The sequence below is a fragment of the Canis lupus genome, chromosome 10 (assembly GCF_003254725.2).
Source record: "Canis lupus dingo isolate Sandy chromosome 10, ASM325472v2, whole genome shotgun sequence".
In the NCBI taxonomy this organism is placed as follows: Eukaryota; Metazoa; Chordata; class Mammalia; order Carnivora; family Canidae; genus Canis; species Canis lupus.
Window position 1 is genome coordinate 28445670 of NC_064252.1, and position 25048 is coordinate 28470717.

The window sequence follows — 25048 nt, forward strand, 5'->3', positions numbered from 1 at the left end:
GCACTCAGTAGATGAAAGAGATGTGCTCCAATCACCATGGGCATGGAGGCTTGCTCTGTGCTTACTATCCAGTCCCTGAATCCTCAACACCAAAGCCCAGGATGAAGAATCTCTTACTGTTCCCATTCCACTTGGCAGAGGTGTGACAAGCTGCCCAAGGTCACACAGCTACAAAGGGCCCGAGCTGAGATCTGAACCCCAGGACTCTGGTCTAGAGCCCAGGACTTACTCACTGTGCTACAAACAACGGTCACCACTGCTATGGGATGTACAGGACATGAGGAATAAGTAATGTTGGAGCTGACAAAAGCATAGTGAGAGCAAATAGGTTAGGAGCAGACAGCAGGGGCAAAGGCCCTGGGGCAGGAGAGGCAGGCCAAGTTTGAGGATGGATTAAGCCAGCCTGCCATAGACACAGAAAGGGAGCAAGGCAAAGGCCTGCTCACCGGGCTTAACAGCTCTTTGGGGAAAGTAAGGAAATATGAGGGAGGGAGGGAGTTGCAGTGGAAATATGATAACATTTAGATCATTTTCTGCAAGCAAAAGGGCACAAGTAGTAAAAAAAAAAAAAAATGAATGAGGGGCATTTTGGATGCTGACGTGGAGTCTCTCCAAAGTACATTGTTAGAAAAAGCAAAGTGCAAGAGAGTATGTGTGTGACAGCTTCTATTCATAGCGGGAAGGGTAAGAATGTTCATGTGTATTTGCTGCCAGGTACATAAAATATCTGAAACGTGTATGAGACACTGTTAAAAGAGTGGTTGGCCCCTGAGGCTGGGGACCGCAAGCATGTGGTCAAGGCTGGGAGGCAATGTTCTCTGTACCTTTCTCTTCCATCTTTTAAATTTTAAATCTAGAGAAGAGATTGTCTATTCAAAATTGGAGAGATGTCCCCTGGCTGCTGCAGGAGAAATGGGGGGTGGGGGGGTGGGGGGCGGGTCCAGAGTGAATTCAGGGACACTGAGAGAGAATGAGACTCAGGAATGCCCTTTAGGTGAGGGGGAGATGGGGAACATGATACGAGGGGGCCTGAGCGTGGGGTGCAGCTGCCGGATGCTACCTGGAGAAGGCACTGTGTCCCTCAGACAAGTGGGCAGGATGGGGTGGAGTGAGCTGAGGGGAAGAGGAACAGGGAGCAACAGGGACCAGCTTAACTTTGCCCCTAGCAGAATTTGGCCTAGGTTCAGACTGAGCCATCTGGAAATGGATAGAGATGCTAAATGTAGAATGTTCTAGAAAAGTAGCTCTTGGCTCCCACAGACGAGCTATCGCGGACTGTTAAAGGAGGCCGCGGGTGGCTCTGGAGGGATGATTTGCTCCACTTTAAACACATGCAGCAGCGAAGTAAATCCAAACGGGCCAGGCCGCCCTTGGCTCCCTCCTGCAACAGGCATTTCTCCCAGCTGCTGCTGCCCTCTGCTGACGGAATCGGGGCATCGCAGCCTCCTTGCAATTCGGAGGCCAGGGCTCAAGGCTCCACTTTGCATTCCAGGCGCACAGAAGGTGAGTCCATCCCATTTCCTCTGCCCTTTATCGAGATGGCCACCGCCAAGCACTGCATCAGTGGAGGCATAAACAACCAGGCCCACGTGGACAGTGCAAAAACGAACAGCAAAGGTCATTACCATGAGAAGGCAGTGCACCAGCAGACATGGTGCATTATAGGAAATTGCAAAACAGATGCCAGGGCTGCATTATAGATCACCCTGAGTGGGATTTGTCAGCATCCCGGTGGCTGTTAGTAAGAGCTGGCGTATGGTGAGTTTTACTACTTGTCAGGTGCTGTTCTAGATGCTTCTGGGTGCTAACCCGGCGGATCCTTGTGGCACCCACAGGAGCAGAGATGACAAAACAGAACTTAAGAGGCAAACCAGGATTCAAACCCAGACAAGTCTGAGTCCAAGCTCTTGCAACTTTCAGTTTTAAAATCAATACTCCTTACTCACTGAGTTCACACATCAGTGGTTCTCATCCATGGATGATTTTGGCCGCCTACGGACATTTGGCAATATCTGGAGGCATTGTGGGTTGTCACAACGAGCGAGATGATTCTGGCATCCAGTGGGTAGAGGCCAAAGAAGCTGCCACACATCATATAAATCCAGCACAGCCCCCCACAAGAGACAAGCATCCAACCCAAAATGTCAATAGTGCCAAGGCAAAGAAGCCCTCATCAAAATACATAAAATTCCCACCAACCTACTAGTCCTCTCTTTTGCATTGTCCCCTGACATGAGAGCATTAGGGCAAACCTGCTTTCCTGTAATGAAAGGCATTCTTCTCAAGGATTCATGCTGAATAACTCTCAAGAGGCTTTCCCCACTAATTTCCCCTAAAGCCTCTTATTTACCCAAAGGGATTGTTTTGCATCCTATAGTCCTGCTAATAATATACTTTACAAGCAAGGGGGGCTCTGAGGAGTGGTCCAAGCTAAGAGAACCCCCTGGATCAATGGCAGAGGGACTTGGGCCACGCAGCAGGCGCCATCGGCCTAGCACGTGTGTGGAATATTGCGGCTGTTCCTGGCACTGAGCCGTAGCGTAGGCACACACTGTTTGTCAGGGCTGTCGGGAAGCATGCAACCCCAGGATGATGGAACAGTCCCTGGGAATTTGTCAGCAGCTGCCTCACCCAAAGCCCTTGCTTCCAAATCAGCCCAAACAGTCGAGTCTATGGCTCCAGGGAGCAGAGCTATTAACCCCTCTACCTCCACAGAGCCTGTGGATCTGTAGGCTCTGGAAGTTCTACTGATCTGGAGCTGATGTATGATGGGGAGGAAGGCCACACCAGGCCTGTGGTCAAGGGTGGGAGGCAATGTTCCCCACCTCAATGGCCATGGCCAACAAGCCTGTTGCCTGCACAAGAACTGGTGCTCAACAATCAGTGCTCGTAGAATGAATGACTGACCAGAAACGTAAACTCTACAGGACTCATTCCTTCATTCAACAATACTTACCATGTATCTCACCAGGCTGGGTGTTGTTCAAGATCTTGGGAGGGACGAAAGAGACCAAGTCCCTGTTCTCATGAAATTTACCTTTTAGTGGAAGGAGACAGATACTATACAAATAAATAAGTATAATAATATCAGGTAGTGGGGAGTGCTATGAGAAAGTAAAGCCAAGAGATTGAGACCAACAGATTGGGGGTGATTCTTTAAACTGGGTGCTTGGGAGGAGGGCCTCTCCAAGGAGATGACATTTGAAAAAAGATCTGAAGGTTTGAGAAAGAGAGTCATACAACCATGTTGAGAAGAATAAGTGCAAATGGCCTGAGGTAGGAAGAGTCTTGGGGAGTTAGAGAAACAGTAAAACAGAGAAAATGGATAAAGGTGGGTCCTAGCATGACCTAAAAGTAGATGTTTTCAAACAACAGCATGCATCAGGATCACCAAAAAGGTTTATGGAAGCAGACTGTGGTTCCTACCCCCAAGTGGTCAGTTGGCATACGTGGGGCCTGGGAATGAGCATTTCCAATAAGTCCCGGTGTGGGGGCTGTTAGCTAGTGATCCAGTGACACAGCAAAGAGTATTTTTGCCTCATGCAACAAATGCTTTCCCCGCTCAACACTTACCACAAGCAGGTGCAGATCACTACTGCTTGACCACCTGCCTCCATGCTGGGCAAAGGGGTTCTAGGGAGGCTGCAGTGTTTTAAATTTAAGTGGATTGGCCAAAATTTGAGAGTCAGGGGATTTCACACAAAATCCAGATTCCTGCCTCCTCTAGAAAACAGGCCTGCAACACCTGCCAGCACTCCCACAGAGCCACAGTCTGACAGAGCTGCCTGGGACTCTGTCACCTTCACTTTGTAGCTCTGGCCACCAGCACAGGATCCAGCCTGGGGCAGGCACTCAAGGAAAGGAAAGCTTATTAATGAAACTGGGAAGCCCACACCAGGAAATGGAAAAAGACATCAGTCCCAAGAGCAGGAGACCTGAGGTCGGTTCTGACGCCAGCTGACGTATTGCGGGACCACGGGCTGCCCATGGACCTCAGATTCTTGCCTGGTGAACTGAAGTAATGACCGTTTCCACTTCCCAGAGTCACTGCAGCAAACAAGAGAGAGGATGTGAAGTGTTTAGCACATGCCTGGCCTATGATGCTCAATCGACATGGGCCATTACTGCAAGGAACTCAATAAATACTTATTCTCTAAGATGGGAGGAAGTGTGAGAGGCAATGGGGGCAGGACAGGCTCCTGTTGGCACCACAGGGCCTGACAGTCCATTTGTGTTCAATCCCCAGTTCCACCATTCACTAGCTTTGTGACTCTGGGCGGTAGACTTTTCCTGATTTGGGTCCATCCCATCTATCAAATAGGGATGATACAAGCCTCACAAGGGTTATCATGAATATCAAATATGATCATAAATATTTAACTAAGCCTTTAAAGTACTCAGAATGAGGCCAGCATTCAGTAGGTGCTCAACATGTGCCAGCTCTGGCCATTACCGCTGCTCGGGGAGGGGTGAGACTAGAATTTCTCAAGGGCCTGAAGACTCTCTGACCTCTTTAAACCCAGTGACAGTCAGGCAGCTGTCATTAGTCATCAAGAACATCTAGAAGGCCCTTGGGATTGTGGCATACGAGGGGTAGAATTCAATATACACGGTTTAGCACCTCGCTGGAAAAAATCCAAAATGCTCTTGCAATGGTGTTGACCCAAATCACAGGGCAGCAACAAGGAGAGGGAGAGTGGATGTGGTGCAGAGGACAACAGCCTATGAGGGACGTGCTACGATCCCCTTGGAGGAAATGGAGGCTCCAGAAGGCTATACTCCCAGATGTATTTCAGTATCTCAGCTCCATGCAGCTGCCTCAGGAGGGTGACTCACTCAAGGGGTCCTCTAAAGGATTAACGGGGTCACGATGAACAGGACAGCCTGGAGGGGGAAGCAGGAAGACCAGGCAGAGGCATTCTGACTCACCGAGGCCTGAGGTGCCTGAGACAGCTGTGCACGATGTCTTCAAAAAACAAAAGCAGGTGGAGGGAACCAAGGAGAGACAGGCCTCACTGATAATACTAGGAATGATTCCTAAGGTGAGAACATTCCAGACCACTTGCATTGTTTTACTCCAGATTCGGGGCTGAAACCTTCATAGCAGCTCGGTGCATGTGTGTGTTCATTGCCCCGCACGTGGTTGGCAGCCACTAAGTCACGGAGCAGCTGAGACAAGTGCCTGGTGACGGCGGGGTTACTGATGGGAATCCTGGGCGCAGGCACCTTCCCCGGGGGCTGCTCTTGTGTCGCAGGGCCAGCCACCCCAGGGGGGCCCGCAGGAGTGACGACGGGGGCGCATCTGGCCACGATGTCATCACCGAGGCGGTGACCAGCCAAATGTGTGCAGGTAACTTTCTTCTTTTTCATCCGTTCGACCATCACTGGTGAGCACCTATGGTGCCTCAGGCACCTACTGGTACAACCCCAGGGATGGGTTCTGCCGGCCCCTCTTCAGGGATGAGCCTTGAGCTCGGGGTGAGGCGATGCGCCAAGCGGGGAAGAGGGCAGTGATTTCAGCCTGGTTTCCTGACAGCCCGGCAAGGGAGGCCTCCCCCGAAAGGGGAGATGGGCGCCTCCCTGTGCGCCGGCTTTCATCGGGCAGGTGGTCGGCCACAGGCTCTCCACCCTACAGGCGAGGAAGTGGGTCCAGCGGAAAGCAGAGCAAGCCTCGCCCCGGGCAAAGTCTACTTGCTCCCCCTCTGGTTCACAGACATCACTATAAACATCTTCACATTCTAGATTTTACAGCGCATAATATCGTCGGGCTGTAAAAACCGGACTTTCCTGCGGGGCGTGGGGCAAGGACCAGACTCTCGACGCACGACACAGCCTTGCCCCCAGGAGCCCGCGAACCGGGGCCGCGAGATGCTCCGCGAAGTCCAACCTGCTCGCGGCTCCGCTTCGGCAGCCGCGGCCTCGTTACTGCGCAGGCGCCGCTGCAAACTCCCGCGCGCCGGACCGGCCCCCTCGTGGGCGAACTCACTTCGGGAAGAGCGGGGGGAGCGGCGAATCCCCCTTCCTCCCGCAGATGGTCCGATCCAACCTCTGACCAATCAGAAAGCTTCTCTTATCACCGCTTCTGGCCAAGGAGATTGGAGCTTCAAGTTCGCCAACTTTCCGGCGGCGCGGGGGGCGGGAGGTGGTAATGATTGACATCTCCTGTGACCATTCGCCAAGCGGGATGAGCTTGAGGCGCAAGTACCACTGAAACTGTCTGTCAAAGGAGGGCTGTTAGCCCCGCCCCCTCCTCCCATTGGCCTCCGAGAGCTCTAGGGGTGGGAGCTTTTTGTGGCAGCCAATCGCGGTTCGGCGAGGAGGGGGAGGAGGAGGGGCGGGCGGGCGGGCGGGGTGTGAGCGGGTGTGCGCGGGGCGCTCGGGTTGCGCTGGGGCCGCGCGCGGGCTTGCGGGGTGTCGCTCCCCCGCCCGCACTGCCGGGGCTGGGCCGGGACGGGAGCCGTGTCGCCTCGCTCGCACCTTGCAGGCCGCCTTCTGAGGCCGTGAGCCGGGCCCCGTCTGGCGCTCCTCCGCGCCCCCGCCGCAGCCCTAGCGCCCGGGAGCCGCCCCCAGTCCCGCCCAGAGGGACCCCACGGCCCCGTCCCCACCGCGGCCACAGGCCTGGGGAGCGCCCCCCCGCCCCCACTCCCCGTCCCAGGCAAGCCCCCAGCCTCTCGCAGCCGCTCTTGCCCTCTCTGGTCCGTGGAGGTGGTTGGTTACCATGGTGAAGCTGGCGGCCAAGTGCATCCTGGCAGGTGAGTTTGAAATTTACAGTCTCCGGAGCCCAGAGACTTCCTAAGTTACGGAGAGCTTTTGTTCACGTAAATTGCCTACCTCCTTTCCCTTTTTTTCTCTTCCAAAAGCGAGTTAATGTAATTACTGATAGAGTAAATTCCATTAGGGTGGGAGAATTATCTTCCAGAACACACTTTGTGGTTCCAGCTGATTTCCCCACTCCCTGCCCTACTCTGAGGTCACCTTCTCCAGTTTTTGAGCTGTGGTCAGGAGGAGTAGACTCCTTAAAAAAATAAAAAATAAAATAAAATAAAATCAGGCTGTAAGTGCTGCATGTAAACCATGTGCTGAATCCCAAAGTCAGGCATCTGGGTGACTTCAGAAGTCTTACTGGTGGGATTTTTTTTTTTTTTTTCCCCTGACACCACCCTCTTTGATAACAGAGATGGGAAACAGTAATGTACAGTTGCTCCAAGTTTGCAACAGGCCCATGTGTGTTGTCTTTAAGAGCCAGGGTGCCGCCTCACACTCAGGAGGACATGAATGTTGAATCCCCCAAAGGCAGGAATCTTAATTTTGTTGACTCTTATGTCTCCAGCAATTTGTGGAATGAATGGCAATGTGGCATTCACATTTGTGGTTTTCCCTTCGTGTAATGACTGCACATTTAGGAAAACATTTGCCTGGGTTTTGACCTGGGGCCCCTGAACACACATGTACTTTACTGAGTGTTTAGTGCATGCCAGGCACATGTCCTTCATCCATTCCCCTCACCGTCGCACATCGCGGCCGGTGCTGTGTCGTTCTGCTCTTACTGAGGCACTGAGAGGTCAAGTCTCTTGCCCAAGGTCACCCCCTTGGTGATGACGTGAAGGAAAGGAAAGTCAGAGGCAGGATTTCAGCCCCCAGACCTGCCCAACTCCAAAACTCTTCACTTGTGTTACCGTTGAACCTGCAATCTCTCCAGGGTTCCCTGACCAGCTCAGGAAAGAAATGGTAGGAAACTATAGAGAAGGGATGCCTGAGTGGCCCAGTGGTTGAGCATCTCCCTTTGGCTGAGGACGTGATCCTGGGGTCCCAAGATCCAAGTCCCATATCAAGCTCCCCACAGGGAGCCTGCTTCTCCCTCTGCCTGTGTCTCTGCCCCTCTCTCTGTGTGTCTCTCATGAATAAATAAATTTTTTTAAAAAGAAAGAAACTATAAAGGAAGAAGAGATTCCTTTTTTGATTCATCTCTTCCAGGCTGAAATGGATAATATTTTTAATGGTTTTTCTAATTTGAAAATAAAATGGTCATAGCAGAACGATGACTGACCATAGTAACTCAGATCACACCAGAGCAAAAAAATCAAGGGTTGTCAAGAGAGGTCCCTAGTTTCCAGAGCGCCAGGGGAGGCAGTATTGTGTAGCAAAAGTAATTCTGGCTTTTCCTCTTTGGCTGTGTCATCTTGGACACAGCATTTCTCTGAGCCTTAGTTTCCTTGTGGGAACTACAGTTTTATTTTCTGAAGTTGTCTATTTTTCTATGGGCTTCTTTTTCTAGCTGTTCTTTCTCTTCTTTTTAAATTCAACTTCCATCATGGGACTAACTTACTGAGCACCTTCTATGTGCCAGCACTGTGCAAGAACCCTCAACACAGGCATCTCAGTGAATCCTCACAAGAACCCTGCGGGAGTTACTGTCATTCTCATTTACAGAGGGGCACCTGAGGCCCAGAGAGGTTAGGACACTGGCCCTGGATCACACAGCTGGATGCAGCAGGGCTGGCATCCAGACCCAGGCGATCTGATTTCCAGGGCTTTGTTTTTAGCTCGCAGCTGTACTGTCCCCAAGCCCCGATTCTAGACTCTTTGCCCCTCTTTACATCCACTTCCTCAGGCACTGTGTCACCTAATTTCAGCCACTGCCTGAATAAGTGATTCTTGAACTCCAGCCTAGTCCTCAACTTGAGGGCCTGAGGGCATTTCCTCTTGGAAGTTTCCAGAAACCAAAGAGACCTCAGCATAATGAATCAGGTCCCCTCACCACCACCCACCAAATTCTCATTCTCTACACCATCCCTACCACCTACACCTCCTCACTGGTTTTATTTTTCCTTTCCCTTCTGTCCTTTAAATTGAGTTTATCTGTCCTTTTTTCTCTCCTCTAACTAGTCATTGAGGGACCAGATACTCAAGTGCTTGTTCATTCCACAGATACGTGTTGAGCACCTGCTATGTGTGAGTCACTGTGCAAGGTACAGAGGGAATACAGGGATGAACCAGGCCAGCCCCTACACTCGTGGTAGTGCTGGGATGTGCAGAATAATTTATAATCCAACAAACAGGAATAGAATACCCTTGGTCTGCCAGATACCAGAGAAATACTTCAAGGCAGAGCTGCTAATTGTTCTGGCTCAGATGAGGAGGGATTACAACCCTTGGCATTTATCTGTTTTATTTACTTAAGCAATTTAAATATTACTTCATATACAAGAGGCACAGTACATGTTAGCTTATTAAATCCTCCTAACAGTTCTATGGGATAGGTGCTATTATTCCCATTTTGCAGAAGTGGCAGCTGAGGCTCAGAGAGAGGTCGCTGGCCCATGATGACATAGCTAGTAAGTTGTGGAGCTGGGGTGTGTGCCTTACTAAGTACTAGGATTTACTATCCCTTGATGGAAGCCAGAAGGTTGCTCTGATGCTACTGGCAGAGAGCCTCATGGGAGAAGACAAGAGGGAGGGGATGGCCTTCAGAGGCTGTGGCGGAAGGACACTGAGCCTGGCCTGGCAGAGGATTTGGACTTGGGCCGGGAGACCTGGAAGAAAGTTACCTTTGAGGGATTCTCAGAGAGCAAGAAAGTAGGTAGGAGTGTAGGGCCCAGATTTGGTGTAAGGGGTAGCCGGAGAGCAAATTGAAAGTGGATTCGGGGTTGATGGTAGAGGGGGTACACCATAGAAGGCATCCTTGGTCAGTCTTGCGGGAGAGCGTGACAGGATCAAACACTATCTTGGAAAGATCCATCTATTGGTGCCGACAGGGTGGGTAGAGCAAAGAGAAAAATGAAAAGCAGAAAAGGGCAGATGGGGAACACTTTAGGCGAGACCCAATCAAGTAACCAGAAAATACATTAGGCATCTTATTATATGGAATTCGTTCAACAGGGATTGGAGAACTGGAAAAGCAAGAAGAAAAGATTAAGATGACACAGAAGTGGGAGATAGAGGTTGGGTTGTCAGAGGCTTGAGGAAGAACCCCACAGAACTGGGATCCAGATCCCCGAGGAGGGGGCATGGCTCTGCTGGGATGGGACCTCAAGAATTCAGTCACCCTGTGATGCCACCACATGCCATGGATCACTAGGACCCAGTTCCCCCTGGCAGAGAACTGGGCCGGGAATTCCCATAGGATATGACCAAATCCATTCCGGGCCATCCTAAGAGTCTGGGTTTTGAGACTACTCTTGTTACCGGTGCTATAGAAGCGAGGGTCCAGGCGAAAAAGGAGAACCTACGTTAGGTATTGCACCAGTGAGATTCCATGTGGGGCGTTGATCAAACAGGTGCTAGAGACCTGGAAGGACGAAAGGAAATCAGCAGCTCAGGAGGACCCTGGAGAGCCGAGATGCAGATCTCTGAGAGGGGGTGCACTGCTCCCTGATGCTGGCATCTCTGATGGGGAATAATAAGGCTGGTCTACGAGTGCAAAAAAAGGCAGACACATTGGAGAGAAATAACTACCTACTGCTGGGGTGAAGGCCATTGCCAGGGTTCTGCTAAGAGAGACAGCAGGCAGGTGGGAAAGGGGCAGGCCCATCCCCTCCCCCCAGCTGCCAGTCTTTCTCTAGAACTCGCACTGGCAGAGCCGGACAGGAAGCCCCCGGCAAAGAAGACACATGTTTGCAGAGTCCGGGCTCCTGCATCACAAGACAGGGCACAGAGCCCAGGTTGAGGTATGAGTAACTAGTGCGGTGTCCGCAGCGACAACAAAGGCAGTGCAGGCTCGAGACACAGCAGAGGACATCAGGAGTGAGGAAAAGAGCACAGGGCATGGGAGGAGTGAGGAGACGCCGCCAGAGGTGACCGGGTCGAGCCAGGAGGCATGGGCAAATGGTGACGTGAACAGAACCAGTGCAATGGGTGAGCAAGAGCCGGTGGGACCTGGACGTGCGACACGAGCCTGGCTGTCCACAACCAGATGGGGTGAAGGCCCAGCATTCTGGTGGAAACATCCACAGGTTGTCGCAGATGCAGATAAAGCATGGGAGAAAGATCCCAGCCCGAGAAGTGGGCTTCAGGGGAAAGAGAGTGATTGGGACAGAGGGCCAAGGACAGACCCACAGGAGTGGCCACTTCGGAGGCAGAAGGTGGGAGAACCAGACCCGTGTGAGGACAGCCAGGGCCAGAGCACTCGGGAAGGAGGGGGCTGCTTTGGGGCTGACTCATCCTTCAGAGACGCCAAGGAGCATGACAACTGAGAAAAAAGCCATCAGACTTGGCAGTTAGGAGGTCACAGGTGACCCTGCACCGTGCCTTTGCAGGTGTCACCGTCTCTGTCAAGCAGTGCCCCTCCCTGCTCCCACCCCCACTCAACATCGCCCCCGGGGAAGTCACTGATGAGACTGCTCGTTCGTTTCTTTCCTCCATGCGTCCTCGGATGCTTTGGTTCTCAGCCTGTGCTATTCACTTTTGCACCTGTCATCGTGTTGCTCTGCAAAATGTGTTTCTCAGTCATTCCCCTTCCCTGTGCTGGATCCCTCCTCAGCCGACACCCGAGGCTTTCCATAAGTGTGGGTGACTCTGACTGACGGTCGGAAGAAAGATTTATGAAATTAACTAGAACAAATCTGTGGGGAATTTCACGAGTAGGAAGAGCCAATTTCCAACTGGATTCAGAAGCAAAATTGGAGTCAGGAGGGTGGATGCAGTCAGCACAAGAAGGAAAAGGATACGCTCTGTTTGCCCAGAGATGGATGGGTCCCCAGCCGCCGTCCAGCCTGAGGACACCCCCGATGTCAGGCAAGGCTGCGCTGCTGGGGGCCTGTGGCGGCCGTGTTAGAAATGGGTCAGGAGTGTCCTCTAGGAGAGGAGCGGGTTCGACAGGGAGAGTGAGATGTTGGAATCCTGGGCCAGTTACCCGGCTTTCTCTGAGCCTCCAACTCTTCATCTGCCAAATGAGGTTAATGACAGTCCTGGTGTGGGGGTGGGGGCTGAGAAGGTGGGAACAGGGGATTGCGTGAATGATTCCCTTCTAAGTCACAGTGGTAAATAGAAAAGCAAGACTGAATAGCTCACTCAGTCCTGGAGGAGTTTGCAGGAAATGAAATGCCACACGTAGTCAAGTAATTGTCTTGCAAGAGAAAATTACAGGTGGGAATAGTCAAAACTGAAAAGTGAACAGAGCAGCAGGCCATGGAGAAGTCAATTGAAGAGATGCGAGGAAGCCGACTATAAAACAGTGAAGGTGAGGCGATCACACCAAAGGATACAAGTCAGAGAGGCACACGAGTGCAGTGGTGGTTTTGCTGAGGAGCCAGCGGGGGAGAGAGCAGAGCACAGGTGTTCTGAAGGAGCATCGTGGCCCAGAAGATCTTGCAAATGAGAACAGTGTGGAGTCACAGAAGGCTGAGCAGAGCCATCCGTAGGGAAGGTTGGGCCAGGGAGGGGGCAGGGGGGGCAGTTAGGGGTGGGCCTGGAGAGCCTGCAGCACTCTTGGGGGCAGGGGAGGACCTCCGGATTAAATTGCTCCCAACCCAACAGTCTCACGAAAGGTCCAGATCTCAGACTGAAACTATGCCATAAACCTTCAGTTTGGAGATACCAATTTATGGGGCTGTTGACTCATGATGGAAGGCCAGGGAGATAAACTGCAATAGGGAGAAGGCGAGTATGGAGGAAAAGGTAGCCGTCGCAGAGAGATGTGGAGAGGCCCCTGGGAAAATAAATCCGCAGTGGTCTCAGGCATAGGGAGCTGGGGCGGAACGTAGACTTGGAAATAGATTTCAGCTTGATGAATTTAGCACCTGACTTCTTGCTTCCTGCAAATACAGAAACCCTCCCAACTTCCACAGCCCTGTCCTAAAAGAAGCATGCAGGTCCTAGGTATGGAAGCTCTAAACTCGAATTGGTTCTGTTACGCAGGTGAGCCTATAAGACTGAACAGGTCACACCCCTTTACCTTCAACTTCAAAGTAAATTCAAGTTTGAAAGTGAGAGTTTTTCCCCATGGGGTGTGTTCAGTTGGCAGATATGTCAGTTCTGTTTTTCGTGCTTTGAAGCCCCCCCTTAAGCTCTGTTAGCTTTTGGGTCAGTTCTTTCGGATGAAAGGATTACCCTTGAAGAAATGCGACTGGGCTTTGAATACTGGTCTCATGGACGCATGGCCTTGCCAGCCACCTCACAATTCCCAAGAGAATCAAGTCCCTTTTCTCTAAAAAGTCATTGAAGTTTCTGGTTTCTAACTAGCGTTCTGGAGTGGGAGATTCTCCAGTCAGATCAGGACAGCAATGATGATTTTCTTCTTGTCTGATCTCACAGGGGACTCAGCGGTGGGCAAGACCGCCCTGGCACAGATCTTCCGCAGCGACGGGGCCCATTTCCAAAAGAACTACACCTTGGTGAGATGTGGGAGTCATGGGCTGGCTGAGGCTTTAAGAGAGAGGTAATCATCCCCTAACCCTGAGGGAGTGACTTTCCAGAATTCCCTAAGAGGTCTGATGAGAAGCTGTTTGAATGGCCACGTAGAGATCATTTTTCCACAAGCCACAGGACATGAGGCTATCTGTGGAACAGATCACCTGGTGGTTGGCTTGGTCACCATGACCAACTCCTCTGGACTGGGAGTTGGCCAAGGCTGGTTGGTCCTGTCTGACTTCTGCACCAACAATGAGTCCAGAATACATCACTTGTGCCTCCTGGGCATCGAGTGAGTGTTCCTATCCTGTAACACGCCTCTTGGGGCGCTCTGACGCTCTTATTCTTGGTTTTCCTCCGCAGACGACAGGGGTAGATTTGGTGGTGAAGACGGTGCCAGTCCCTGACACGGGGGACAGTGTGGTAAGTGGTGCCCTTGACCCAAGAGAGCTCAGTGCTCTTCTAGCTGGGCCCAGAGTCTCCATGGTCAGCATCCTCCCTCCTTTTTTTTTTTTTTTTTTTTTTTTTTTTAATTTATTTATGATAGTCACAGAGAGAGAGAGAGAGGCAGAGACACAGGCAGAGGGAGAAGCAGGCTCCATGCACCAGGAGCCCGATGTGGGATTCGATCCCGGATCTCCAGGATCGCGCCCTGGGCCAAAGGCAGGCGCCAAACCGCTGCGCCACCCAGGGATCCCAGCATCCTCCCTCCTAAGAGGGATGCAGTACAAGGACTTGGCCTAGGCTCCTCTGAGCACTTGGGAAGAGTCACTGACAACGGGCCAAAGAATAAGAAGGAGGAACTGGGGATATGGGCCCTGCCCCCACAGAACTGACATAGTATCGGGTTCCTGACCTGGGTCCTTCTCTGGGAATCCACAACTCTGGAAATGAAATCGCAAGGCATTATGTTTGTAGTAGTCTCCTGGAGAGAAGGTTAAAGAATCTCCTCCTTCTTAAAGAGGTCCGTGAGAAAACACAACCTTAAGTACTCCCGATGCAAGGAGAAGGGAAACAGTGAGCTAACCAGCATGTGACACAGATGACAGCACTGACCTACAGACAGCCTGTGCTGGGGTCAGAAGCCAGCCAGGGGGCATCCCGTGCCCCGGGGGAGCCGAAGGGGGAGACTTCCCTGAACAGCAGTGTCGGGGAGGGGCTCTCCCGTGGGCTGGTCCAGGGGCAGGAAGGGTCACCCTGTGCCCTGGGTCCAAACCGGGGGAATGAAGGCAGGCTGTCCTACTTTAAAGGCTTTCTCCAGGCTTACTCAGTGACCTGCTTTAAAAAGAATTGTTTTAAGATTTGAAAATCAATTTGGTTAACAAAGTGCAGAATGACCTTTTGGAAACCAGAGCACTTGTCAGCCTGTTTAGCATTCTGTTCTGCCAGGTGGGAAGTCAGCTTGTTCCTGGTATTTTTGCACTCAGGGTTAGGAGAGGTGAGCTGCCTCGCAGAAAGCGCTAGTTGGTGTGGGAAACTGTTGCGCCGCCTGTCCCAGGCTCTTGGGATCGTTCCTTTCCCCCTCCTCTTCCTCTAGCCTCAGGGAAGACTTCAGGGAAGACGTAGTGGCTCTATGGAAAATGGGTGTCTCTCGCCACTAAGGTCTGCTGAGCTGAGTGTCATCTCGGTGACCTGCGGCCAGAGATTTCCCTCCGCGTAGACTCTCGCGGGACATGCCTTTCTGGTTCTAGGAACTCTTCATTTTTGACTCTGCCGGCAAGGAGCTGTTTTCTGAGATGCTGGATAAATTGGCAAGTAGAATGCGATCTTTTTCCTGACTACCACTACCATCTTCCGTCAAAAAGTTCCACCACCCCCACCACCCCAACCCCCCACGCTCTCCCAGAGATGTCACTGCAATCTGGCTGCCAAGAGGAGCTACCATGGCGGAATTCTTTAAGCAGCAATCTTCCCAGCCTTGGGACTTGCAGCTTCTTGGCCAGTAGGACTGGCTCATGCATGTGATTCCCCCCTCCCCCCCAGCTCTGGAATGGCCAGGTTCCAAATGTGCCCGAGCTGTGTGACTCAGTCCCCGAAGCACTCTGGGCTCCCCTTCTTTCTACAGCTCCCTCCTGATGGTGCACTTTCAGCACTCCCCAACCTCCAAGGACAGGAGCAAACATTTCCCTCCCCTCTAGGGGGCACCCTGCAGGCCCCGCAGCAAGGCTCACCTCCTCCCACCCTCTGGGCCCAGCCTTGGGGGTTTGCTCTGGGACCTGCCCCTGCTGCCTCCCAGGACTTGTCTTGCCCACCCTGCCATCCTCGCAGGATCCAGCTCCCTATACCTTCCAAGGTAACAGTTCCGCTAATCTGGGCCAGTGAGCTAATTAGAAGATTTGAGCTCTCCAGAGCCCTCCCCTGCCTTTCCAAGAACGGCTACGTTTTAATAGAAACTGTTTTCTGCCCCTTTTTTGTTGTCTAAGAGAAATAGATCTAATGATAATCATTTCTCATGGGTTTGACTTCATGCATCATCAATCTCTGATGCTTACAACGTGCCTGCTGTGTGCACAGCCTCTTGCTGGGTGCTGCCCTACTGGGCAGAAGGGAAGATGTGTCTGTGCCAGCCAGAGTCACATGGTACCAATCGGCTCACACCCTGCCTCCAGCCAGCCCTGACTCAGGGCTCCCGCTCTGGCTTCACCTTGATCCCAAGCCTATCCTGGGTCCCCTCACCGAGGCCTAGAGGAAGGAGGTGTCCCCCGCGTGTGGAAAGGAGAGGTCGGCCGTGGTTCTAGCAAGAGTTCTTGAGTTAGTCTGCGGAATGATGGTGTGGGGGGTTCATCAGTTTGGTCAAAGTGACAGCATAGGCTTGGGGTGCAGTGAGCCAGCTCTCCAGAGCCAAGTCTGGACCGGCCTTCCAAGGACAACTCAAGGAAAAGGATTCTTCCCCACCCCTTGAGAGATACTGACACACCAGAAATAAACCAGGCTGTAATTGTGCAGGATGGGGGTCCCCAGAGACTGAGGCATGGCGAGAGCCTCATGCACCAGGACGAGCATCACAGCCTGAGCAGGGCTATCCTGTGCCCTTGTGCCAGACAGTAGGACGACGTCCCAGGACTCTGAGCGCCCCTGAAGGCAACCACCCCAAGAGCATAGCCCTGGTTCTTAATTGGGACAGTGAGCCCTGTCCAGTTGTCGGTCTGGTTTGGATTAGGCTGATACACTGCAGGAGAAGCAGAAAGTGCCCTTTGCATTTTGAAAAGCCAGCCCTTATTAAGAAGACGCCAGCAAACAAGCTTCCAGGGGCTGGCTAATGGAAGAAAGGATGCCGTTTTAGGCCTCAAAGTAGAAAAACAATAACTGGCATAAGAGCTAGCCCTCGATAGGAATATGACAAAGGAGGAATGAATGAAACCAGTGGCAGGCAAAAGCATTTCTGGGTAGAAAAAAAGCCCTCAGTCCTGCCCCAGTCATTAAAGCATGTCTGATCTGGCAAGTCAGTTACCATCTCTGAACTCAGTAGGGGCATTGAGACCAGCCCTGCAAAGTTGGGAGGTTCTCAGCCATGCACCCAGCCAACAGCCTGGCCTCACCACCAGCCCAGCCTTCCCGTCAGTTCCCATGGGTGAATTGGTTTCTCCTGTGGGTGGGCTCCAGTTTCTGACTCCCATCCCCATTATAGTTTTTCATACCCCCACCCCCACCTTCATTATTTCCCTCGGAAGACCAGCCTAGAAATTGCTTCCACTGTTACTGACGTGCTCATCTTGTCCCTCTTGCACAGTGGGAGAGTCCCAACGTCTTGTGTCTCGTCTATGATGTGACCAACGAGCAGTCCTTTGCCAACTGCGGCAAGTGGCTGGAGAAGGCTCGGTCACAGATGCCAGGCGCCTCGCTCCCAGGTAGGAGCTGCAGTCACCTATGAGACTTCCAGCAACACCTCTGTCCCTCAAGTTCATGAGCGCAGGGTCATTGCAGAGGTAGCTATGTGTGCAACAGAGGGTGCGGTGCCCCTGGCTTTGAGTACAGTGGCCTGGATTGTTTAGTGGCTCTGCCTCTTAGCAGCCACGGAAACCTCGGTGAATTACCACACACACCTCTGTGAGTCTGTAAAATGGGCATGATGATGCACCCCACACCCCTTACAAGGTTGTGGAGAGGAGACTCAAGAATAATGTGGGGAAGGTGCTGTGATGTGAATGAGTTTTTATTTCTGAAAGCTAGCCCCGGGGATGAATTCCTCATTTTCTCCTATATGTGGGGCACAAGCAAACATTCAAGTCCTATTGTCACTTCTGAATGCTTTAAATCAGTTTATTTTTCATCCCTATGTGAGATCAACAAATTCCCCTCATTAGAGACCAGGGAAAGCAATCTCCAGAGACGGGCTCAGAAATTAGCTGCAGCTGATGCAGCTGGGAACGGTTCTAAATTACCTCTGAGTCCCTGACTCTGAGCCCAGTCCTTAGATTAGTATTAATGACCATTTTTAACGTTTGCTCCATGTGCTAGGAATTATCGGCAATGCTCACATAAATTTGGCCCTCACCTTGCAGCCCGAAGGAGACAGGGCAGACAGATCTGCGTGAAGTCTGGAAAAATGGCTGAGCAAAAGCAGCGTGTGAAAAGCAAAGCCCGGCTCTCCCACGGCCCTGAGGGTTGGGGTGGGGGGCAGCTTTGGCGGGGGGCAACCCTGGAGCCTCTCTCTCTCCCCAGCTGTGCTCAGCACCTCAAATGAGGCAGCCTCCCCGCAACAGTGTTTCATACCCCTCAAAATTCATGTGCTGGCTTTTTTCTCTCTCCAGCTGCCCTCCCAGGCTGCCACGGTTAAATGAGATGCTTTGGTTGTTTCTTTTGAGTAGGTGTGTTAGTGGGGAACAAGACAGACCTGGCCAGCCGGCGAGCAGTGGATTCAGCTCAGGCCCGGTCGTGGGCCCTGGGCCAAGGCCTGGAATGTTTTGAAACATCCGTGGTAAGTAAGCTCCAATTATTCCGTAGCCAAAGCCTGGAGTGGGCCTCTGCTGGAAGTGGCTTTTCACGGGACCTCAGAGGCATCGAGTTGTTTTTCCACCATATGCAGAGTCTAATTTGGAAACTGATGCTTACATTCTTAGTCTAAAACGTTTCTCAAAATAGCAGAGTTCCCTCGTGCACTACAGTAAAGCAGATCAGTGGCCCGCCCTGGAAATAGTTGTATCTCAATTAATGAGAAATACAAGTGCATTGGGTCTGATTGCAGTGACCCATGGCAGGTGTCTGAGATAGTGTGGGTTACAGTGCCATTGGAGCATTACCTCCTGGATCCTCACATTCAATGCCGGGAGCCTGGGTGCTGGTCCGTAAGCCCCACTTCCATGTTGAGGAGGTGACGTGACTTGCCCAGGGTCATATGACTGGTAAAGAGTTGAGCCAGGCCTACGATCTGTGCCTCCCTGTGTCACCTTGCTGCAGCCCAGGGTCATGCCAGGCCATAAGGTATCTTTACAGAGTTAGCAGGAGCCCCTGTAAAAGGGGACAGCCAGCAGGATTTGCTGCCGGCCCCTTCAGAGCACTGTATCACGATTCTGGCCATCCAGCATCAGGGAACCCCCTTCCTCAATTCAAGACTAGGTCCCAGCCTCCCTGCAGCCACGGTGCAGGCATGTGACCCCCGTCTGCACCAATCAGACACGTTTGTGTGAGACTTCCCAGAAGGGAGCAAAGTGACAACTTGCTCCTGCAGGAGCAACCCAGAAACCTCCATCTCAGAGCTAGCAGGGGCCAAGGTGCTGCTGTAGTACCCCTCCGGAGGGATGGTGGGGAGACATGCCAAGCCCCACACAGCGGAAAAACACCCATGGGCATCACTTGGACCTCCCTCCTGGCCTTGTGGCCTCCAGGCCTTGATTCTTTGGCTCTCCAAAAGAGCCAGTGGGCTAGTTAATAGCCTAGAGTTTGTATTCTGTTCGGGCTGTAGGTGCTTCTGTTGCCACATTTACAAAACGTGGCAAATGCTGTCATTCAATTGCTGTGTGGATGTGAACTTTTTAAAATCCCCCAAAGTGGTGGGCTTCCTTGGGCAGCTGTAGCGGGTAGGGCAGGTGCTCTGGCTGCTGATGGGGGTCGCAAGACTAGGTGGGGGACCCTTAGCATGTTCATGGACCTGTTCGTGCCTTGGCCCCCTCACCTCTAAAATGGGAATAAGAAAGTATTTTCCTTATTGAGTGACAAATGTTGAGAGTTAAGTCAGATGGTGAATACAAAAACAGCGCGGTCTGATGCAAAGTCTGGTGCGTAGCAAGCACCCTATAAACGTTTGCTTTGTAAGTGTAACCATTCCCCTAGCAATCTTCTTTATACTATTGTTACTTAAAAAGTTTTGTTTTCATAAATCACACAAAGATAAAGGTCCCTCTTGCCTCTGAGGCCCAGTGATCACAAGTGATAAGATTTTTTTTAAGATTTTATTTATTTATTCATGAGAGATACAGAGAGAGGCAGAGACACAGGCAGAGAGGGAGAAGCAGGACTCGATCCTATGACCCTGGAATCACACCCTGAACTGAAGGCAGACAGGCAACCACTGGCACCCAGGTTCAAATACTAAATTAATGAAGTTCAAATTAGCCAGCTTTTCCGGGTGAGAGGGCTTCTCATCTTGTACACACAAGCGCACCTTTGCACCAAGCATATGCAGTGCTACCCACATCAAGCCACATTTTACTATTCCTCCTACCTCCATTCACATTTGTGAAATTGCCTGCTCACCCCAGTATCCCATAGTCCCCAGAACTCTTGATGGAGCTCAAAAATTAACGCCCACCCCCAACACATGAGTCATCACAGACCACTGGGCTGCGCGATTAAACTCTGTGTAGGTGTTTGTTGCTACGCTATTGAAACGGGTGGGTATAAATTATGCCCGAGGAGGCTGCAGTTAAGCACTCGGTATTAACTGTGTAAGTTAACTAGTCCCCCGAGTTGATGCTAACAGAAGCACCACTGGCAGCTCGGTTAAGAAAGCTGTAATTAGAAAGGAAATATAACCCAATGCTGCTTGAGACGCAGCCAAGCCTTGACACCTAGTGCCCGGCTCCGCTCACCTTACGCAGCGGCCACTGTCCTGCAGACCGGGAGGGACCCACGTGGTCATTTGACTTTTCTCTTTGCTTTTCATTCCGTCTCCAGAACTTATCTTAAAACTGGAACTTGGTCCCCTTTGATCCCCCTTCACCTGTGTCCCCCACCACTCCTGGCAACCATCAGTCTGCTTTGCGTTTCTGTGACTTCCTCGGTTTTTTCGATTTCATATATAAGTCAGAAGATGCAGTATTTGTCTTTCTCTGTCTGCCTTATCTCACTGATAAGGCCCTCAGGGTTCCTCCACGTTGTCACAAGTAGCAAGATTTCCTCCTTTTCATGGCTGAATAATACTCGATTGTGTCCATGTGCATTCCACAATTTCTTTCATTCATCCACTGATGGTTACTTAGGTTGTTTCTGTGTCTAGGCTATTGTGGATGATGCTGCGGTGGACATGGGGGTATGTCTGCAAGGTAGTGCTTTCATTTCCTTTGGATATTTACCCAGTAGTGGAATTGCTAGACTGTATCATAGTTCTATTTTTAACATGGTGAGGCACCTGCATGCCGTTCTTCACAGTGGCTGCACCAGCTCGCATTCCCATCAACAGTGCACAGAGGTTCCTTTTTCTCCACATCCTCACCGACACTTGTTAATCTCTCGTCTTTTGGGTAACAGACATCAGGTAACCTGACGGGTGTGAGGTGATGTTTCCTTGTGGTTCTGATTTGCATTTCCCCACTGATGAGTGGTGTCAGCACCTTTTTGTGTGCCCGATGGCCACCTGGTGGAAAAATGTCTATTAGCTCCTCTGCCCATTTTTAAAAATCACTTTTTGCTGTTGAGTTACCCAAGTTCCTTACATATTTTGGATATTAACCCCTTCTCAGATGTGTGATTTGCAAATATTTTCTCCCATTCCATAGATTGCCTTTTCACTTTGTTGATTGTTTCTTTCGCTATGCTGAAGCTTTTTAGTTTGATATAGTCCCATTTATTGATTTTTGCTTCTGTTGCTTGTTCTTTGCTGTTATATCCATAAAATCATTGCCAAGTTCCATGTCTAAGAGCTTTTTCCCAATTTTTTCTGCTAGGAGTTTTATGGTTTCAGGTCTTAAGGTCAAATCTTGAATCCATTCTGAGTTAATTTTTGTGAATGATGTGAAATAGGGGTCCAGTTTCATTCTCTTGCAGGTGAATGTCCAGGTTTCCCAGCATCATTTATTAAAGACATTAGGTTTTCTCCATTGAGTATTCTTGGCTCCCTTGTCAAATACTAGTTGCCCATGTACACAGGTTATTTCTGGGATCTCAATTCCATTCCATTGGTTTTTGTGTCTGTTTTTATTCCAGGACCATTGTGTTTTGATGACTTCGGTTTTATAATATAGTTTGAAACGGGGACAAGTCACGCCTCCAACTCTGTTGCTTCTCAGGATTGCTTTGTCTATTTTGGGACTTTGTGGTTCCTCTGGACCTTTTTTTTTTTTTTTAAGATTTTATTTATTAGAGTGTGCACACGCACACAAATTGGGAGAGGGCAAAGGGAGAAAGAGGGGAAGAATCCCAAGCAGATTCCACACTGAGCATAGAGCCCAAAGGATAGGGGGAGAAAAGGGGCCAAGCCAAAAGCATGGGTCAAACACTTAACCAACTAAGCCACTCAGACGCTTCCTTCTTGTATTTTCTAACACCATTCGATATTTGACATTTTCAGACCAAAAAATTAAAAAACATTTTTTAAGCAAGCTAAAAAAGCCCCCATTCATTACTGTAGGATAGTATTAAACACAAGCAAGTTCAAGAAGGATCTGTGTGGAGGACTCCTCTTGCATCAGGGTGAGGGAAGGGAACTGACATTTGTTGAGTGCCTACTGTGTGCTAGGTATTTGCACACATTATCTGCTGCTGAAGCTTCTAGCAGCTGTATAAGACAGCCTATCCTTGTCTTATGGAAGACGAGCAGACTCGGAAAGGCTGGGTAGCTCTAGCTGGTTGTTCAGCTTTTGAGCGGTTGAACCAGGTCTAGAATGCCAGTCTAAGCTTGAGAACCTTCTGGCCTCCCACAGAACCTACTTAGGGACTCTCAAGGGCAGAATTCTAGGCCAGATGGAGCACTAGTCTGAGAACCTGTTCTAAGGAACCTGTTCTTTCACACAAAGCAAACATACTCTGTAGTATGTCAGTGAGATTATGATTATTTAACAAAATGATTCCTGTCATCAGCAAACCCTCTTAATGCATTCAGAAAATGGTTCAGTTTACATCTGCTACTTCAGGATGCTCCCTGGTATGTACAGAGGCTCATCTCCACCTAAATTCCTTACTTTTTATGTTGCATCCTCCCCAGATCTTGCTTTCAGGAGTTTTAAGATTCATTTGGAAATCCTTGTGTGTGTCCTATGCAGGCCTCGTTCTCTTTCCACTCATTACTTAACTGTGCTTTCAACTAGTGTAATTTTTTTTTTTTTAAGAGAAGGAAGAGGGGCAGGAGCACAAGGAGAAGGAGAGAGAGAATCTTAAGCAGGCTCCGTGCTGAATGTAGGGCTCAATCCCACAACCCTGAGATCATGACCTGAGCCGAAATCAAGAGTCAGATGCTCAACCGACTGAGCCACCCACGCGCCCTCTCACCCTGGTGTCCCATTTTTGGCACTACCTAGGACATTATGTTCTGTACCACCAAAGGTGCCTTGCAGATGTGACTGAGTGATTTATGTCTGGCTGCAGGGCTGATGGCTTTAGTGCGGGTGCTCATCTCGGCTACAGGCTGCCCCCTCGTTCCTTAGCAGCTGCACCTCTGTTTCTGCTCTTGGCTAACTTGTCCTGTCCCCCTCGGGCTCTCCCTTGCTAGAAAGTGCAGGTAACGTTCTCCATGAGAACTGGTTTCCATTGTGCGTCTCTGTCTCCCCAGCTGGCCGAGTGGAAAGGCTGCTCATCTCCAGTTGGGAAACTCAAACCCGAGGCTGGGCTCTATACACACCAGCTGCACGCCTGGGCTATGTACTGCTCACCCAGGACACAAGGGCCGTGAGCTGGATGACTTCAGAACATTTTTTCAGTTTGGAAATCTTTCCCTTTCGTTGAGATGTATCATTGCCTCTTGTCAAAGCTGTGCTTTTGCCAGCTGCCAAGGTTTGTTCAAAGACAGATTCTTGTGCATTCATAGCTTGAGCCTCCCTCCTCAAAGTGGTGGGTTCTTTGTTCTGCCAACTTATTTCGTAAAAAAACAAAAAATACACAGGTGCACACAGAGAGAATGATAGCAAAGCTGAGAGGCTACCATCTTCCTTCCCCTAGAGCTTGTCCATGCTCACCCTGTGGCGCTGGGTCTTCCCACCCTGTAGAGTACATTTGGGCCAGTTCCAGGACCTGTCTAATCTCTCAGAGAACAGGAAGTCCTTTGGGCACCTTTAGTCGCAAAACACTCCTCTCAGTTATGAAAATGCACAGTGCCGGGTGACCAAAAATTCCTCACGACTTCAGCCGTGCCTCCTCCCACACCTACGGTGGGAAGAGCAGGGCCGGGCCGGTGGTCAGCCGTCCTGCACCCGCCTCCCCACCCCCACACCCCAGCCTGCAGCCTGTGGGAGAGGGAGCTCAGGTGGCTTTGCTGAGACCTGCCATGACCCCTCTGGACTTGGCTGGTGTCCCAGGCTGGCACCCCGGGAACACTTCAGTAATGCCCTTCCCTGGCCCATGGGCAGAACCCTCCCACCTGCAGCTTCTAGGTCACAGGTGACATCTCCTCATCCCTCCTGCAGCCTCGGTTCCTGGCCCTTTGTTCTAGATGGGGCCCAGCCCCCTCCTGGAACCTGGCCCTGGGGAGTCCCTTTAGGGCAGCTCCAGGCTGGCTCTCCTGCTCCGCCCACCAGCCAGTCCCTCTCCTGGCTCGGCCGTCAACACAGCCAGCCCCGGTCTGACCTCAATTTTTCCCCCAGGCCTGGCTCCAGCACTGGCCTGAGCCTCTGGGCCTTGGGCTTTCTCTTGGAGCCACCCACTGAGCTCGAGGTGAGGGAGAGGCACCCCAGGGCTCCGCGCCACCACTCTGCTGACCTTTGCTGACCACTTTGCTGATCTGGCCTCTGGAGCCTCCATCAAAACTGAGAAGAGTCTCACTCTACATCCTGTCCCATGTGGGGCGAGCATGGCCGAAAGTACAGGCTCTGTAGAAACATCTCAGTGCAGACCCAGCTCCGAGGCTTTTGTGAGGCTTTGGGCAAGTTACCTTAACCTGTCCATGTATCTGTTTCCTTCTTGTAAAGAGGGCAAGGGGGTAGCCAGCCCCACCTGCGGAGGCCAAAGGAGGCCAGGCCTGTGTGGCCCCTGACGTAAGGTGAGAGGGAACATACACCGGCTCCCTGTCCCAGCAACGCAGTAACACCCCCAACTTCTTCACCTTGTCTCTACAGAAGGAGATGGAGAACTACGAAGCCCCCTTCCACTGCCTGGCCAAGCAGTTCCACCACCTGTACCGGGAGAAGGTGGAGGTTTTCCAGGCGCTGGTGTGAGGGCCCCGGGGAGGCTGGGGATCTGGCCATGGCTCCGGCTCCTCCGGGATGAGAGAAGCTGGAATTGCCCTGCAACCTCCAACATATCCTGACAGCTCTAAATAAAATGAGAAGATGTAGGAGCAGCAGCAGCTCCTTCGTTCTTGGCCGGGGCAGCGCTGGTTCCGTCCTGTTCTTTGGCC

The 25048-nt window shown here is 51.3% G+C and overlaps 1 protein-coding gene across 3 annotated transcripts; it reads left to right on the forward strand.

The window, feature by feature from the left end:
- The first annotated feature begins 6356 nt into the window (after positions 1-6356).
- IFT27 (intraflagellar transport 27) lies at positions 6357-24991 on the forward strand. Of its 3 annotated transcripts, none has more exons than XM_049115814.1 (7): positions 6369-6752; positions 13252-13331; positions 13711-13770; positions 15039-15098; positions 17078-17195; positions 18156-18265; positions 20783-23042. In XM_049115814.1, exons 1-7 carry the CDS (start codon positions 6719-6721, stop codon positions 21047-21049), a joined length of 729 nt encoding a protein of 242 aa, XP_048971771.1. In that variant the 5' UTR covers positions 6369-6718; the 3' UTR covers positions 21050-23042. The 3 variants fall into 3 exon arrangements, with proteins under 3 accessions (XP_048971772.1, XP_048971771.1, XP_025316767.1); XM_025460982.3 differs by lacking the exon at positions 20783-23042 and adding an exon at positions 24768-24991 and having other exon boundaries at positions 6398-6752; XM_049115815.1 differs by lacking the exon at positions 15039-15098 and having other exon boundaries at positions 6357-6752.
- Positions 24992-25048: the final 57 nt, after the last annotated feature.